Source organism: Manis pentadactyla, chromosome 9, assembly GCF_030020395.1.
Source record: "Manis pentadactyla isolate mManPen7 chromosome 9, mManPen7.hap1, whole genome shotgun sequence".
Lineage (NCBI taxonomy): Eukaryota > Metazoa > Chordata > Mammalia > Pholidota > Manidae > Manis > Manis pentadactyla.
In genome coordinates this window covers 18,801,475-18,817,314 of record NC_080027.1, presented here as the reverse complement: position 1 = coordinate 18,817,314, position 15,840 = coordinate 18,801,475, and the positions used below count along the sequence as shown (strand labels likewise).

The window sequence follows — 15,840 nt, the reverse complement described above, 5'->3', positions numbered from 1 at the left end:
CAAGGCAGGTAAAACATTCTTATAAAGACGAGAGAAACACTGACCTTTGCCAGAGGTTTATTTTAAAAACTCAGGCTTGACCAAAAATTAACCTTGTTGAAATAAGTGATTGTGGGTGTTTTTTCAGTTGGCTATTTTGTTTCAACACAAAATTAACCTAGAACACAGCTGAGCCCTAACTAGATCAGCTCTTAAAGGGAACCTGAAGATCATCCTATGCTTGGTTCTCAGTGTTATGGGCAGGCTGTTTCATGTCTGCTGTGGAAAGGTATCACCAAGCTTTGCTTCGCTATTGGGACCATGTTCCGCAATCTTGTTTTGGGTGTTCCCCTCTGCTGATGCGATAATGTAATGACAAGAACCAGATCCCTTCAGATCTTCGCATGCCTCAGCTTAAACCCTACCACAGAAAGGCACATAACCTCTTATAGGCAGCCACACCAGCTAGTGTGATAAATGAACAAAAAAATTTAAAGAAAACAGTAATAAATCAGATAAAGTCCTAAATCAGACAAGTTGCACAAGAGATGAAAGCTTCCTGGAAGATGTCTGTGAGCCTTACAAAAAGTATGGCCCTTCTTTAACATAATGTGTTAACCTTAATGGAGCACTGCGAGCCAGCTTCTGTCCCAGTCCGATTTTCCCAAGACAGTGCCCAAGGTCCTGGAAGGCAGCTGTGACCAGCAGGGTCCCGACAGCAGAGGGGCAGTGTCCAGATGAAGGGGGTTACTGGGGGGGTCACTGGCGGGTCTGGATGGCTGGAGGCTGCTGGGGGGTTGTGGCTGGGTCCAGATGGCGGAGGTGGGGCGCTGACGGGTCCAGGAGGCCCGTCAGCGGAGGCTGCCACTGCTGCTCGCCTGGGAGCTGCCCATGCCTGGGTGGTCCGGGCTGTGTCGGTTCTGGGGGGACAAGGAGTGGTAAGTGAACAGCTAGGAAGAAACCTTGGCCTTCACCAGGGAAAAGTCGCCCTGTCCTGACTTTTCAATCCTGCGTCCAACCCAAGGCAAAGGACTCAACCAAGGATGGGGTGACATGTAGGGATTCGCTGGGTCACAGCAACAGGCCCCTATCCTACCTTCTTTTTCTTCTTTTCTTTCTTCTTTCTTTTCCGCTCGGGATCCTCTTCTTTCTTCTTCTTCTTCTTTTTGTGATCAGAATCAGATGGTGTTTCTGTAAGAGACAAGAGGTGCCTGTCACCTGAAGAGCTCAAAATCCCCTGCTCCCAACAACGCTAGAGACTGCAGGACAGGCCCTGGTCAAGTGACTGCTTTTCTCCACACTGCTTTTCTTCCGGAGGCCAGAAGGGAGCAGAGGGGCTGCTAAAGCCCTTGTCCCCAGTTCCTGCTTGTCTGGGAGACCTCGTTCGTTACATCACTTTCTTCCAGGAGAACTGGGGAGTCCAGGGCTCCACAAGGAACTTAATTGGGTTTTTAACTGAGGATGGCTGAACCAGATTCAGAACGTCAGGTTTCCTGGCTTTGAACAGAACCAGTTCTTACCTGGAGGGACGGGATCCTGCGTACGGCTCTGTTTGTGCTTGTGCTTATTCTTCTTCTTGGGAGGCTGAATGTGCATCAGACGACACTGCTCTGGCAACTGAAGGAACCAGAGGAAGGGCCAGGTGAGTGTGTGTGTGGGTAAATCCCCTGCTCCCATCATCTGTTCTGCTTAGTAAGTTAGGAAGGAACAGACCTGGACAGGAAAAGCACCTGCATGCCTTTCAGGCCTCCCCATGTGCTCCCCTGCTCCCTAAGGGGACTCACCGGGCCAGTGTGGAGGCGGAAGCCAGCCAGCATGGTCCCTGTGATAGGATTAAAAGAGCCACCAAGAATAGGGGGCTTCTCAATGAGGGAGCGGAGGCTGCTGTTATCATGGGAACCAGGCAGATCAATCATCCCTGGCAGGTCTGGCAGGAAGTTACTTAGCTTCTCCTTCACCTTCTTCCCACAGAATTTATTATAGGCCTGTTCCAGGTTGTAGTGTGTGATCAGATTGGTGCTGCCTGTCAGCTCTGTGCTGCCTAGAGGACATAAAATAATAATAAAAATACATTAGTCCCAAGAGTTTTTTTTTTCAATCATTGACCCAGAGGGAAAGCGAATTACTGTATTTAAGCCAAAAATAAGGTATCTTTTAAGTGAGAATCACAAAAATTAAAAAATTTAAAGTAAGAAACAGCAATACTAAATAACACATAATAAACACTAAAAATACAGTACCATATATTGGTGGCATGGAATGGGAAGTAGAAAATGCAAATAGGGAAGAGATGGAAACTGCTTTACCCCATGGAGGCATTCTCCCCTCCTTGGACAAACCAGAATAACTTACACCATGTGTTTACTCCATGCTAAACATTGTTCTGAGTGCTTTTCAAATAAGATGTACTAATGAGAATATAAACTCTCTTTGACATATTTGACATAACCAGTATAATACCTCAGAGCTCAGCTACAACCAATCTAAGGACCAAATATGATCTGATGGTTTCAATGTCTTGTCAAGGACTTTTTTTTTTTTCACTAGCAAGAAACACTAACTACCTTTACATGGAAAAACAGATTTTTCTAGCTACTGTTGCCTAACTTTTGTTACCATCTTTATTCTTCTTAATAATACTGAGAATAATGCTTTGCCTAGAAGAAAGATTGATTTGACTAGAGGCTGGGTAACGAGAATTCTAATTCTAGCCATCCTCTATGCCTCAGTTTCCCCTTATCTGTGGAGTGGGGTAATAGCTATTTTAAGTACACTTAATTTTTTTTCAAGGTTCAAAGGAAAACATTGAAAAGCATAAAGTTTTATATAAATGCAAGGCATTATCAGTATAAACACTGCATGGCTGGCTTTTTTCAACAAACATAACGTTATTAGTAATTTAACAAGGATCAGTGGCAAGGGTGGAGTATCTAGCCTCCAACTTTATCTATGGTTATGATGGACAATGAAAGGTACAAATGACAAAAGTGGCTTGTTTATGATGACTGATTTGGGAAAACTCGGGTTCTGAGCTGTGAGTCCCTTAAAGGCAGAGACATTCTTGTTCATATTTTGTTCATTCACGTATCACTGGTGCCCAATACAGCACACACACATTCCACTCCATAACTTCTAAATGAGCAAGGTTATTTGTCCTGCATATGTTTAGGCCTTACCTAGTCTTCTCCTTTTGTTCCCTCATGCCAAATGTTTCACTGTAATGGCAGGAGACCCAGTGCCACAGCACCTCCTCCTAACTAGGGACTGCCTCCTGTCATTCTAATACCCTGATTTTCTGCCCTCTGTCAGCTCTCCTCCTTCCAGATAGTTATACCCAAAGCGCAGGTGAGAAGGCACTCTGTCCTTTTCCTAAACTCTTGAACTGAAGAGCCCATCTAACTTCCTGTTTTACTATCAGTTCTATGAAGGTGATTTACCTGGCCCTAACTCCTCTGCTAAAAACTAATCTTGTGTTTCCAACTTCCTCTTAGTCAATAGAATTATTTTTTTTATCTCCAACTTTCCCCCCTCTCACTTCATGGTCTGTCTTTTACAATACCTGGCACCCACATTCTCCAGGTATTTTTAGAAGCAGTACTCCTGAGTTTAACAATCTCAGTGGTTTCCTATTACGCTCAGGAAAAAGCTCAAATCCTTTAACTGACACTCACAGTAAAATTCATCCTACTGTAACTTAGATTTGGGGCCTGATCAACCGCTATTCTATGCAAAATATTTGATCCATCCAAACAGGTCTCCATCATCTTTGGAAAAATACACCCTTCATTTTCTTTCCTTTCAGGAAAATTCCTCCTTATTTTCTTCAACAGTATGAATTCTTCAAGGTCCAGCTCAAGTAACAACTGTGTTTTCTGTCATTTTGGATAACAAGGAACACACTTTGAAAACGATCATATGCTTTTTAATAGTTGTGACATATGACCACAAAGTAATGAGACTGACCTTGACAAGAAATAGTTACATTATCCTTAAGCCACATACTTTGTACACCTAAATAAAATAAGCTCCTTAAAAACAAGGACCAGGCTTATTAATTTCTCTCTCCATCTCACCTCATGTCTCCTTTCCTACACACTCAGCATTTGGCTGGAAACAGATATTCAGTATCTGTCAACTGGTTGATATAAATAGCTACAATCACAATAGGTAAGGTTAAGACACTGCTGGGCGACATCAACCACTAACTAACCAAAGGAAAGTCAATCCCTCTATACTTCAGTTTTTTCAACTGTAAGTGCCTACCTCAAGGGGCTATTTTTTTTTAAATTAAGATATCACTGATATACAATCTTAGGAAGGTTTCACACGAGCAACACTGTGGTTCAACATTCATCCATATTATCAAGTTCCCCCCCCCACTGCAATCACTGTCCATTTGCGTAGTAAGATGCTATAGAGTCATTACTTATTCAAGGGGCTATTCTAAGTACTAACTTCTATTTCATATATAACTGCATCGTGAACTTCAAAGTACTGTGCCAATATTCATTATTATTTTCTTCAACTCTTGATGTAGCAGGCCCTGGGATGAACTAAAAGGCATCATGGAGACTTAACATGTCCAAAATAACTTCCACCTCCTCAAACTTGTTTCTTCCTTTCTCAGCACTACCATCCATCCAATTATCCAAGCCAAGAATTTACAAGTCATCCTCAGTTCCTCTCCTTCACTTCTGTATTCAATCATTCATTCCTGTCAGCTCTCCTTCTAACAATCATCCTGTATCCATTCACTTCTCTCCTCCACTACTACTGCCTACTCCAAACCATCATCGCTTTCATGGACTACTATGCAGTAACTTCTAACTGACTTCCCCACTTTCCATTCTTAACATAGTTGCTTGAATGATTTAAGATAAAGTTAGATAATGTGATTCTCCTGTGTCAAAATGGCTTCCCCCAAACTTAAAATTGAAATACCTATTTCGACCGCTGCCTACCTCTCTCACTTTCATCTCCTATCACTCTTTTCTTTGTCACTCCACTAAAGTCCACAGGTTGTCTGGCCCTCAGATATTCCAAGCTTTTTCTCACATCAGGGCTTCTTATTTCTTGTATCTAGAATTATCCTTTCCCACTCACACACAGCTAGCTCCTTATGCTTATATTTTAGCTCGTGTCACCTACTAAGAGGGTTTCTGCTACCACTCTAGCTAAAAGTAGGTCTGTCCCCTCAATTCTTTTATCACATTTTCTCTTTGTATCACTAACCACTGTCTCAATATTATTTTGCTTACTCTATGCCTCCTCACTGAAATGTAAACTCCAAAATAGGCAAGGATCTGAATATTGTTCACAGCATTTAGGACAGTGCCAGGTACATAGCAGATGCCCCCCAAAATAATTTTAATGAAAGAATTTGGTTCAATTCTGGTTTATTTTAATCAAAGAGTCTTGCTCAATTTGGACACATGAGAAAATGCCATGGCCTGAGAAGGACAACATGCCTCAAACCAACAGCAAGCGTGGCAGATCTGACTTAAAACTTTAGGTCCGCAGGGATGTTAAATCGGGACTCTCGAGTTCCAAACTCAAACTGTGTTTAGTTTTTAGGGAGGCATAAATCAACGTCAGGGACAGAGGCCGGATGTGGAGTGAAAGATGGTCACGGTGATGCATTCTCACCCTCTTCCCAAACCACGCCAAGAATTCACTCATCCCTTCAGTTTTGAAAAACTCAGCCCTTCCGATTTTGAGCGCAAAGATTCCCGCACGCGTAGCCTAGGTTACTACCTCGCACCTCCGTCAGGAGGCTGGGAGCCACGCCCATCACCAGGTCCTCGCTATGATCTGATAGGCTTAAGCCAGGCCTACTACTCACCTGGCAGTTCCCGCATTAGGTAGAAGGGACCACAGCCAGCCCCTGACTTGTCGGTCCCAGGAGCTGCCGTGGCCGCGGTTGGGACAGGGGCCGTGCCGGGTCCCCCGCCCGGAGGCGGGGGAGGCGGGGGTGGAGGTTTTCCTGGTCCGAAGCCTAGTGCGGTTGAGGGAGGTGGGGGGTCAGCCTGAGCTCCGAACAGTGCCGTGAAATTCTCCATCGTCCCTTCCGCCCTAGGGCTGTCCTGGTGTCTGGCGTTGGTGATTTTCATTGGACAATCCTTTTACGACGTACCGCCCTCCTCCTCCGGGAGCCGTTTGTGATTGGGTGCCCGCCTACCGTCTTTAGGCAACTACTTCCGTCGCTTTATGAGAACGTTCAGGAAGCGCTGTCTAACCTTATTAAATTCTTGATGTCTCTGTCGCCTCAGTCTCATGTCCAATAAAATGTCTTAGGTGGAAGAAAGCGATAGCTAGATTGGCCAATAATATGTCAAATCCCTAGTGCTCGCGTACAGTAACATCCAATCAGAGATCTCCTTCCGGGTCTAGGGGCGGTGCATCGGAGACAAGGCCCAATGGGAGTCTCAATGTGGGCAGAGGCAAGACTAGACAATACCGACGCCTAAGAGCGCCGGGGGCCCGGAGGGCCGGAAAGATGGCGGTCCTAGCACCTTTAATTGCTCTGGTGTATTCGGTGCCTCGACTTTCGCGATGGCTGGCCCGACCTTACTACCTTCTGTCAGCCCTGCTCTCTGCTGCCTTCCTACTTGTGAGGAAGCTGCCCCCTCTCTGCCACAGTCTCCCCACGCAGCGTGAAGACGGCAACCCGTGTGATTTTGACTGGGTGAGCGACCCCTGCCTAGGACCCCGTGACCTTGACTGCCCCTGCCCCAGCGGTTGCATTGGGAGCCCCAGGTTCACCCCTGGGAGGATACCCAAGGTTACGAGCCTATAGCGGACTTAAGAGGATTAGAGTGGAGGGCCTGGTCGGTCATCCGGTCTAAATCTCTTCGTGATCAGTTAAGATGAGAAAACAGCGGGTAAGCCTAAACAGCCTCTGTCTTCTGACCCTTGAGTCCAGGATTCTTTTCATCTTACCATTCATACTCGTCAACATTCCTACCCAGACTACACAAGTGCAGTGTTTACAGTGTTACTTATTATTAAGGCCTCTTGAGGAGCCACCGAGGTAACAAGGCAAGTGGTATTTCCTGTTTTGTTTATTAAGAAATTAGTCTCAGTATGGTTAGGCGACTTGTCCAAGGTCACTCAACTAGTAAGTGACCGGAACTTGAACTCCTTGTTCTGGCCATAGTACCTGCATACTCTTACCCATTTCTTAATTAAATGAACATTTCCAGGGAGCACACAATGTGCTAAGTACTGTGCTTCATACTGAGGATGCAAATATGACTGTTAAGCCTGTTGAAAAGGAACTGTAAAAAATACATTGCAAAGAAATCTGTCTCAAGCGTCTTGCTGTACTGCCTGAGTAGGAGTGGAGGGATCACTGAGAAAAATGACTTGAAGCTGTGTGCACTCTGCTGTACATTAGTATCTGTATTCTGAGGAAGGAGGTTAGTCATACCGTTTTTGTCTTTTTTCCAGCCCCCACTTAGTTTTATCCTCCATCCCTTGTTTACTCTTTCATACTTCCTCTGCCCTTTCCCAGACAGTAGTATTGATTAGCGCAAGTGTAGCCCTGCTACAAAAAATCCTATCTTTATCTGATCCAGTAGTCCTCCCATATTGGTGGTGATATTTTCCAAGACCCCCAGTGGGTGCCAGAAACCCAGATAGTACCATACCCTATACATACTGTCTTTTTTCCTATACACACATACATATGAAAAAGTTTATAAGTTAGGCACAATAAGAGATTAACAGTAATAACTAACAATAAAATAAAACAATTATAGCAGTATATTACAATAAAAGTTACGTGAACATGGTCTTTCTCAAAGTACCTTACTGTACTATAGTCACCCTTCTTGGATAATGTGAGATGATAAAATGCCTACATGATGAGGTGAAGTGAGGTGAATGATGTAGGCATTGTGGCATAGCATGGGCTTCTGATGATATGTCAGAAGGAAGATTATATACTTCCATCACCATTAGAAGAAAGCATATACCATGAGTATACAGGCAGCCAAATCCAGAAAGTGGGAAAGTTGACAGATGACTCGTCTTCAACAGATAAATAGCCTGGAGTAAAAAGGAAGAGCAGGTATCCATTAGAGATTAAGGAAGACCAAAGAAACACATCAGCTAGATATACTATGCCTTTTACTTGCTTGTTCTTGATTTGACTAAACAACTGTACAAAGACAATTTGAGATAATTGGGATCATTTGAATAAGGACCGAGTATTAGATAACAGTAAGGAATTATTGTGTTAAATATTATAGTTATTTTGGTTTGTTAATAAGTCCATTCCTGTAAGAGAGATGAACTGAAGAATTTACAAGTGAAGTGATTTAATTGGAATTTGTTTTAAGCTCTCCAGCAAAAAAAAAAGGGGGGGTGGCACAGATGAAATGGAACCATTTTGGCAAAGTGTCACTATTGACTGAGTAGTACGGGTTCATTAAAGTATTGTAGGGCAAGAAAAATTATTTTCTCTCTTTTGAGGTCTTGGCTGAGGCCCCTTATAAGAAAAGACAGATTAAAAACAATTAAAAGATAAACAGAAGTCTATTAACATGTATACCTAATGTATATACATGGGAGATAATACAGGGAAAAACGAGTCACTCAAAGAGGGGGCTTAGAACTCTGACTTATACAGCATCTTTGACAAAAAACAGTAAGAGAAATGACTAGACTGAGGAAAGCAGTTCTAAGCTTCTAAGGGTGGCAAACTGGGAAGGTAAACTAATGGTAGATTAAAGCTAGTTTGTTATGTAGGGTCTGTGGTGCTCTCTCTAGGCTGATAGAATCTAAAGTTATCTCCCTTGATTAACTGTGTCCTTCCTGGTAGAGAAGGTTGGAGGGACGCCTTTGAAAATGTATTTCCTGCTTTTAGACAAACGGGAGAGGTCCGGGAGCTTTTCTTGTATCTATTTCTCAGTTGCTTTTAATGTCTCAAAATTATCCTTATGCCAAAGTGGCATATTTTGGGGAGGAGGCATATTCTGCTATCCTTCAGTAGCCTCTCTGCTTATGTATATTTGAAAATTTCTATAATAAAAAGTTTAAAAACAATGGAAAAATAAGCAGAACAACGAGAAGGGCTCTGCTTCTTATAGATACTCTAGAACCCACTCTCATTCTGTCTTCAGCCTATGGCTTTAAGGTCATCCCCGTATAATCCAGCCAGCAGATGAAGAAAGCTGGAATGCAAGGACATACCCTTTTTTTACTGCCTGGTCCAGAAGTGGTACATCACTTCTGCTCACATTCCACTCAGGGTTACTTGCTAGTCACATACAGGGATGCCAAGAAGGAAAAAGAAAAAAGTTTGAAGTATACTTAGCCAGTCTTTGCCATAAGCCCATTCTCTATCTTTCGAGAATATTCCTTTTATTCCAATCTTTAGTCTCCTGGTGGACTGCAGTTCCCCTTTTAAATTTCATCTTTCCACAGTTGTAAGCCCCAATTCTAACTCATTTCTTTTGTGAAAACTCTTTCTAATTCCTGCTCAGGTACGATATTTAGTAAGGTCTGTCATATTCCCTAACCCCCACGTTACGTGTCCATTCCTAAATCCAATCAGGTACTTTTTGTTGGAACCGGAGGGTAAAAACCATGGTCCCTCTCTTAACTGTAAATTGCAGTCAATTGGTTCTGTCTCAAATAATGATTTGGGTCTCTGTATTATAAACAGAAAGGTATGGAAGGTCTCAGAACATCCAGTCTAGTTAATCTCCTATGCTTTCTTTCACACGGTTCTTGTTATTCTTCATTATAGTCTTTACTCTTTGAAATGTTCTTGTTTGTTTCCTTGTTTTGTTTACTGGCTGTCTCACTTCACTTATATGGAGCTTACATACTAGAAGGTGAGAAAGAACCAAGCCAAGGGTACTGAAAAGGACCTTCTAGATCTCTGAGAGGCCTCGTTCAGCTCTCAAATTACTGTGGACTTCTGCACAATGTGGGGGTTAGGAGTGCCGACACTCCCCTCAACACAATTGAAAATCCTCATATAATTTTGGACTCCCCCCAGAAACTTGGCTACTAAAAGCCTATGGTCTGTTAACCAGAAGATTTACTGAGTAACAGTCAATTAACATATATTTTGTATGTTAAACGTATTGTATACCACATTCTTACAATAAAGTAAGCTAGAGAAAAATGTTTTTAAGATTGTCACAAATCTCAAAAAATTTTTCTGATGTACTTAATGAAAAAAATATGCATGTAAGTGGACCTGGGCAGGTCAAACCTCTTATTCAAGGGTCAACTGTATATTAAAGGTACATGGATTATTACTATAAATAATAGGTGGAGAGGAATGATGTAACATAAGCAAAACCAAACAAATGGAATAGCCAGATATTGTATCAATGGAATGTTATTGAGAAAGTTTGCCTGGAAAAGTTTTATTTTACCAGGGTCACACTGAGCTGGTTATAATATCTTAGTTTTACACTATATCATACTTTATATAACTCTTTCATACATTGTCTATTTTTAGTTCTCACACTAGCATTTTGATACAAATACTGTTCAGTGGAGGAAACCACTGAAGGAGGTTAAGTGATTTGCTGAAAGGCACCAAGCCAGGTTGTGGCAGGGATAGAACCTGAACCTAGATTGTGTCATTGGTGTTTTTCCCACTACATTTTAGCTGACTTCAGTTATTTTTCATTGTTAACCATTCCCAGTTTGCACGTCTGCTGGTTTTTATTGCATTGGCTCCCTTACCTACCCAAATCATCTCTCTTCACATCATTCCTGTCATTTTGACTCTATTCCAGAGAGAGGTTGAGATCCTGATGTTTCTCAGTGCCATTGTGATGATGAAGAACCGCAGATCCAGTAAGTTTAGTCTGCTTCTCTGTCTCTCAGGGTCAGGCCTAATGCTCTCCCTAATGCTTTCATTTATGTTAACCAGAGGGGCATTATTTGGTGAACTAGTCTGCTCATTCCACGCCAAGGCTGAATTTGATCTTGGACTTTTAAACCCTGCTCTCTCTCCCATTTCAAAGTATCCCAGGACGAGGGGACAAACAGTGGGGTATAGGAGCATGGAGCCAGCCTGACCTGTTACATCTCTGTGTTTCAGTCACCGTGGAGCAACATATTGGCAACATCTTCATGTTTAGTAAAGTTGCCAATGCCATTCTTTTTTTCCGCCTGGATATTCGCATGGGCCTGCTTTATATCACACTCTGCATAGGTAAGGAGATTGTAAAACTTGGTTGTGGGAACCAAATCCCAACCAGTTTTTCTGTACCTTTCTTCTGTATCTTGTACCTAATTAATTATACACGTGGCTCAGATGATAAAGAGTCTAAATAGACTTGAAGAGGAAGGGAATCTGTCATGTTGGTGGTCTGTTCTTTGGTGCTTGAAATCTTTGAGTTGGTTTGAAAGTAAATCCCCTGTGGAAGTCTTTGTATGTTTACTCTCTGATACCTTCTTTCTGTGTTAACAGTGTTCCTGATGACGTGCAAACCACCCCTGTATATGGGCCCTGAGTACATCAAGTACTTCAATGATAAAACCATTGATGTGAGTGCTCTTCCTTTCTGTTTCTTGGGTCCTTTATGGGTAATTTTATAGTTGTGTCTTTACTTACTAGGAGGAGCAACAGTACTCAGGATTGAAGTCAAATGTACTGTGGTTCATTATTGGATCTAGGGGAGGGAAGGAGGGGAAGCCAGGATGAGGAATTAGAGACCAAGGGCTGAACCTTTCCAGGAGTCTGTGATCCAGCTCACTGTTCTTCCCTGTGTGTGGCAGGAAGAGCTGGAGCGGGACAAGAGGGTCACTTGGATTGTGGAGTTCTTTGCCAATTGGTCTAATGACTGCCAGTCATTTGCTCCTATCTATGCTGACCTCTCCCTCAAGTGAGTAGTACAAAGGGAGGGATGATGGAAATCGACATGGCTGTCCCTTCCTTCTCATTGTTTTTGGCTTTGATTTTTGCACATCACAACCAAAGACATTACCTCCAACCCAAATATCTGTACTTCCACTTCTCTCTTTCACTGTTAGATAATGTATTTCTTCTCAGGTACAACTGTACAGGGCTAAATTTTGGGAAGGTGGACGTTGGACGTTACACTGATGTTAGTACACGGTATGTAAGGGCCTGGGCCAGAGGGTCTGAGCAGGGAATCACTTAGAGCGCTGTATACAGATGCATTTACAGAGTACTTTCTCCACTCATAGGTACAGAGTGAGTACATCGCCTCTCACCAAGCAGCTCCCTACGCTGATTCTGTTCCAAGGTGGAAAGGAGGTCATGCGGCGGCCACAAATTGACAAGAAAGGACGAGCTGTCTCTTGGACCTTCTCTGAGGTCACTTGAAAGAGTGGGCGAGTGTTTTTGGAGAAGGGTGTGGAGTAGTAGATGGGCTTTGGACTCCAACCTGGACTTTATTCCTAGCTCTTCCACCTGCCCACTGGCTTTGAGAGTGTAGGCTATTTATGAGACCTCATTGATGAATTCACTCAGCAAATTCATATTACAGGCTTCTGCCATATGCCAGAACTGCCAGCACTGGGAACTGTTATTAGTACCTATTGTCTGTAGGCCTTAGGTTCCTTAGCAGTAAACTGGAGTCAGTAGTACTAGGCTCACAGGGTTGTTTCATAGACTACATTAAATAATCCAACTATAATTCTTAGCATGGTGATTGTCACATAATAGGTACTTAAATATTAGTTGACTTTTTCCCAGGTACCCAAAACACAGAGTTAGGTTAGAGTAGATTTCTGCCCTCTGCTTCCTTCTTTCCTAGTGTTCCTAAATACCTTAGTACTAGTAAGTACTCTCTCTCCCTTCCAGCCTGAACCTTGATGTGTGTGTGCATGGATCTCTTTTGTGCAGGAGAATGTGATTCGAGAGTTCAACTTGAATGAGCTGTATCAACGGGCCAAGAAGCTATCAAAGGCTGGCGAAAATATCCCAGAAGAGTACCTTGTGGCCCCAACCCCCACCAGCTTGCCAGATGGGGAAAGCAAGAAGGACAAATAAGATCCTGGCCTCCTCAGTACTTTGCTCTCATGTCAGTCCCAGGCACCTTTGAGGCCCTGCCCCTTTTGTAACCACCAGCCTTGCCTGAGGCTTTGGCCTTTTATTTATGTTTTCCCTGTTTGGGTTGTACCTGGGTGGGGCAGGGTGCTGCTTCTGGTTTTAAAGAGGCTTCTAGGCCATCTACAGCGACCCACCAGGAAGGCCTTCTCTGCTGTATCTGTCTCTTGACCAAAGGAAGGGAGAGATCTCACATGATTGAGGAGGAAATTCTTTCCTTCCAAGCTTGGATCAGTGTGTCAGCTGCCATCCACCACTCACCTGTCCACCACGCTGTGGTTTCATTATGCCTGTCAGTGGACCTATACAGCCTAATTAAACCCAAACATAACATGCCAGGGGTATTGAGTCAGTGCTAAGATTTTTCCCTTAAGGACCTTTGCTTCTTTAGGCACTTCTGACTTGGTCTGTGGCCTTCATTAAAAAGTTTAAGCCTAACTTTGTCATTGGTCCCAAGGAGAAACATTTAACCACAGTTCTCACTGAAGACTGGAACAATACCATTTTATGGAGATTGGGAGAAAGGGGGATAGAGATTTACAACGTTCCTTTGTGTGGTGGGTGTGGAGGAGAAAGCTCTGGGCGGAATTGGGGTTTCACTCACCGTCCTACTTTCCCTGCACCCAGTTGATAGTCTTCACAATAAAGAGACTGGAATTTCCTTTGATTACACCTTTGTGAGTTCTACCAGTATAAAGAAAAGCCGGGCAATTGCCCATTTCCTTAATGTAAAAGGCTATGCTAATTAGTTTCACCAACTGCTGGGCATTGGTCGCCAGAATTGGGGGGAGTTGTGCAAGGCTACTATCTTTCACGTCAGGGAGTTCGGCTGTGGATTTGGCTTGGGATTGGTCCCAGTCCCTGGAGGCGGCGCGGGGTGGGGGTGGGGGTGGGGCCAGGGCGCACACTTCAGCCCCAGGGGCGGTTACCGAAGAACCTGCGCAAAGCCAGTCATGTTTTGTTACTCCCGGCAATGCTGGTCTTTGGATCCGGGGCTCCAGTACCTCCCCCTGCTACGTGCGTAGTGGCTGTACCGGAAGTTCCCGCCTCCAGGCCACGTGTGGGCTCGGCGCCAAGCTTCCGGCTGCTTGGAGCAGCGTGTGCCCTGCTGTGTGGATCGCGGAGCGGCCGTGTCTGCTACCAGTGCCTGCTCAGTGGCCGGGTTTCCACCCTGTTCCCGCCCCAGGTCGGCTCAGTTCCTGGCCGGGCTCGAGAGGCTATGGCTTCCCGCGAGAGGAAGCGGAAGGCGGAGGCAGCGGCGGTGGCGGTCGAGAAGCGAGAGAAACTGGCTAGCGGCCGAGAGGGAGTGGAGGAGGCGGCCGTCGTTATAGAGCATTGGTGAGGGGCCTGCAGAAACACGGGGCGGGGGCAGGGGCGTCGCATACCTCGGGCCTTAGTCTCTGACCTCCTGTCTCCCCAGCACCAGCTGACGCGTCTACGGGCGCAACGCCGCGGCCCTGAGCCAGGCGCTGCGCCTGGAGGCCCCGCAGCTGCCAGTGAGGGTGAACCCTGCCAAACCCCGGAGGGGCAGCTTCGAGGTGACGCTGCTGCGTCCGGACGGCAGCAGTGAGTGGGGGCCCGGGTCTGGGGCAGGGGCATGGTTCCGAGGCGAGGAAGCGCCGGTCTCAGCCGCGGTCACCAGATGATTGTGGAGAGATGGTGGTGGATTCCCTATTAACTTGGCCTTCCTCGGTCTTTTCCCAGGTGTGGAGCTCTGGACCGGGGTTAAGAAGGGGCCCCCACGCAAACTCAAGTTCCCTGAGCCTGAAGAGGTGGTGGAGGAGCTGAAGAAGTACCTGTCGTAGGGAAGTTTGGGCAGAAGTCCTCGCGCTGAGGTTTGAGATGAGACGCGGAGTTGACTGATCTTGGTGTGGCTATCTCCGAAGCAGCCCTGCTCACCTCATTTCACATAGGGTCTACATTACCGTGTCTTCCCTTTGTTAGGATTTCCTCTACTGGGAATACCTCTCCCCCTTTTTAGTGGTATGAAGAACCTTTAAAATAACTGTTTCCTTTGCTAACTTCATGTTTTATGCCATTGTCTTTGAGCTTAGTCTAGGGTACTGATGCTGTAAATGATTGTCTGGGGAAATGAAGTTTGTGCCCTCTGAGATGCAGTTGTTGCCCTGGGGATGTAGGCCAGTTTGTTTAAAAATCCATTTTCCATGGCGTGTGTTTTATTTGAAAATTCCTTTGGTTGGTTCTCTTTTATTAGTTAAAAATGATTGACACGTGTTACTGTATTTGTACAAGTTATGATTTTTCCCCTTTTAATGGCAAAATCTTTGCATAACTTCACATATACTTCCACCCTCTTGGGATTTTTATTCCTAGTATGCTTCTTTCTGTTCCTAATCCCATATGATATATACTGCTTTGGTATATTGTCAGACACTTGATATGTTGAGTGGGATGTGGGAGAGGAAGCAGTCCTGGAGGTTTTTGGGTTGGGGGCAGGGCACACCTTCCTTGGGCTTCTCCATTGCCTGCGTCCCTTCTCTAACTGTCTCCTCTCTCATTTTCACAGCCTTCTATCTCTGGTGATGTTGGAACATTTATGACGGGACGTGGCCAAACCTCAGCCATGTGCCTGAAGCTGTGGTTTCTTCCCCTCCAGAAATGATTCGGTCGTTAGGCAACCCTCTAGTAAGGCATTAAAAAGTTTTTGGGTTTGGTTTGTTTAATGAAAGTTGAAACAAAGTATTTGAGTAATAAAATAAAACTTCCTTCTTATGGTAAGGGATGGACAAAGCCAGCCCCTTGTATTTTTTCATAGCCTAAGGTGCACCAGTTAACCTGAAGCTCCTAGGGTC

General features: G+C 44.6%; 3 protein-coding genes across 5 annotated transcripts; 2 read left to right on the top strand and 1 right to left on the bottom strand.

Annotated features, from left to right (window-relative positions):
• Nucleotides 1-40: 40 nt before the first annotated feature.
• Nucleotides 41-6,082, bottom strand: MED19 (mediator complex subunit 19). The gene is made up of 5 exons (XM_036880331.2): nt 5,822-6,082; nt 1,764-2,020; nt 1,500-1,596; nt 1,076-1,170; nt 41-899 (listed from the first exon to the last, which is right to left on the bottom strand). Exons 1-5 carry the CDS (start codon nt 6,036-6,038, stop codon nt 831-833), a joined length of 735 nt encoding a protein of 244 aa, XP_036736226.1. The 5' UTR covers nt 6,039-6,082; the 3' UTR covers nt 41-830.
• A 306-nt stretch (nt 6,083-6,388) lies between these two features.
• TMX2 (thioredoxin related transmembrane protein 2) lies at nt 6,389-13,694 on the top strand. Of its 3 annotated transcripts, none has more exons than XM_036880379.2 (8): nt 6,396-6,664; nt 10,650-10,803; nt 11,051-11,164; nt 11,423-11,499; nt 11,731-11,837; nt 12,005-12,070; nt 12,163-12,292; nt 12,824-13,694. In XM_036880379.2, the coding sequence occupies exons 1-8, from the start codon at nt 6,476-6,478 to the stop codon at nt 12,968-12,970; spliced, it is 984 nt and encodes a 327-aa protein (XP_036736274.2). In that variant the 5' UTR covers nt 6,396-6,475; the 3' UTR covers nt 12,971-13,694. The 3 variants fall into 3 exon arrangements, with proteins under 3 accessions (XP_036736276.1, XP_036736274.2, XP_036736275.2); XM_036880380.2 differs by having other exon boundaries at nt 6,399-6,664; nt 10,743-10,803; XM_036880381.2 differs by lacking the exon at nt 12,824-13,694 and having other exon boundaries at nt 6,389-6,664; nt 10,743-10,803; nt 12,005-12,059; nt 12,163-12,255.
• A 275-nt stretch (nt 13,695-13,969) lies between these two features.
• On the top strand, nt 13,970-15,728 carry SELENOH (selenoprotein H). The gene is made up of 4 exons (XM_036880382.2): nt 13,970-14,365; nt 14,448-14,593; nt 14,732-14,862; nt 15,555-15,728. Exons 1-3 carry the CDS (start codon nt 14,001-14,003, stop codon nt 14,830-14,832), a joined length of 612 nt encoding a protein of 203 aa, XP_036736277.2. The 5' UTR covers nt 13,970-14,000; the 3' UTR covers nt 14,833-14,862; nt 15,555-15,728.
• The last annotated feature ends 112 nt before the right edge of the window (nt 15,729-15,840 follow it).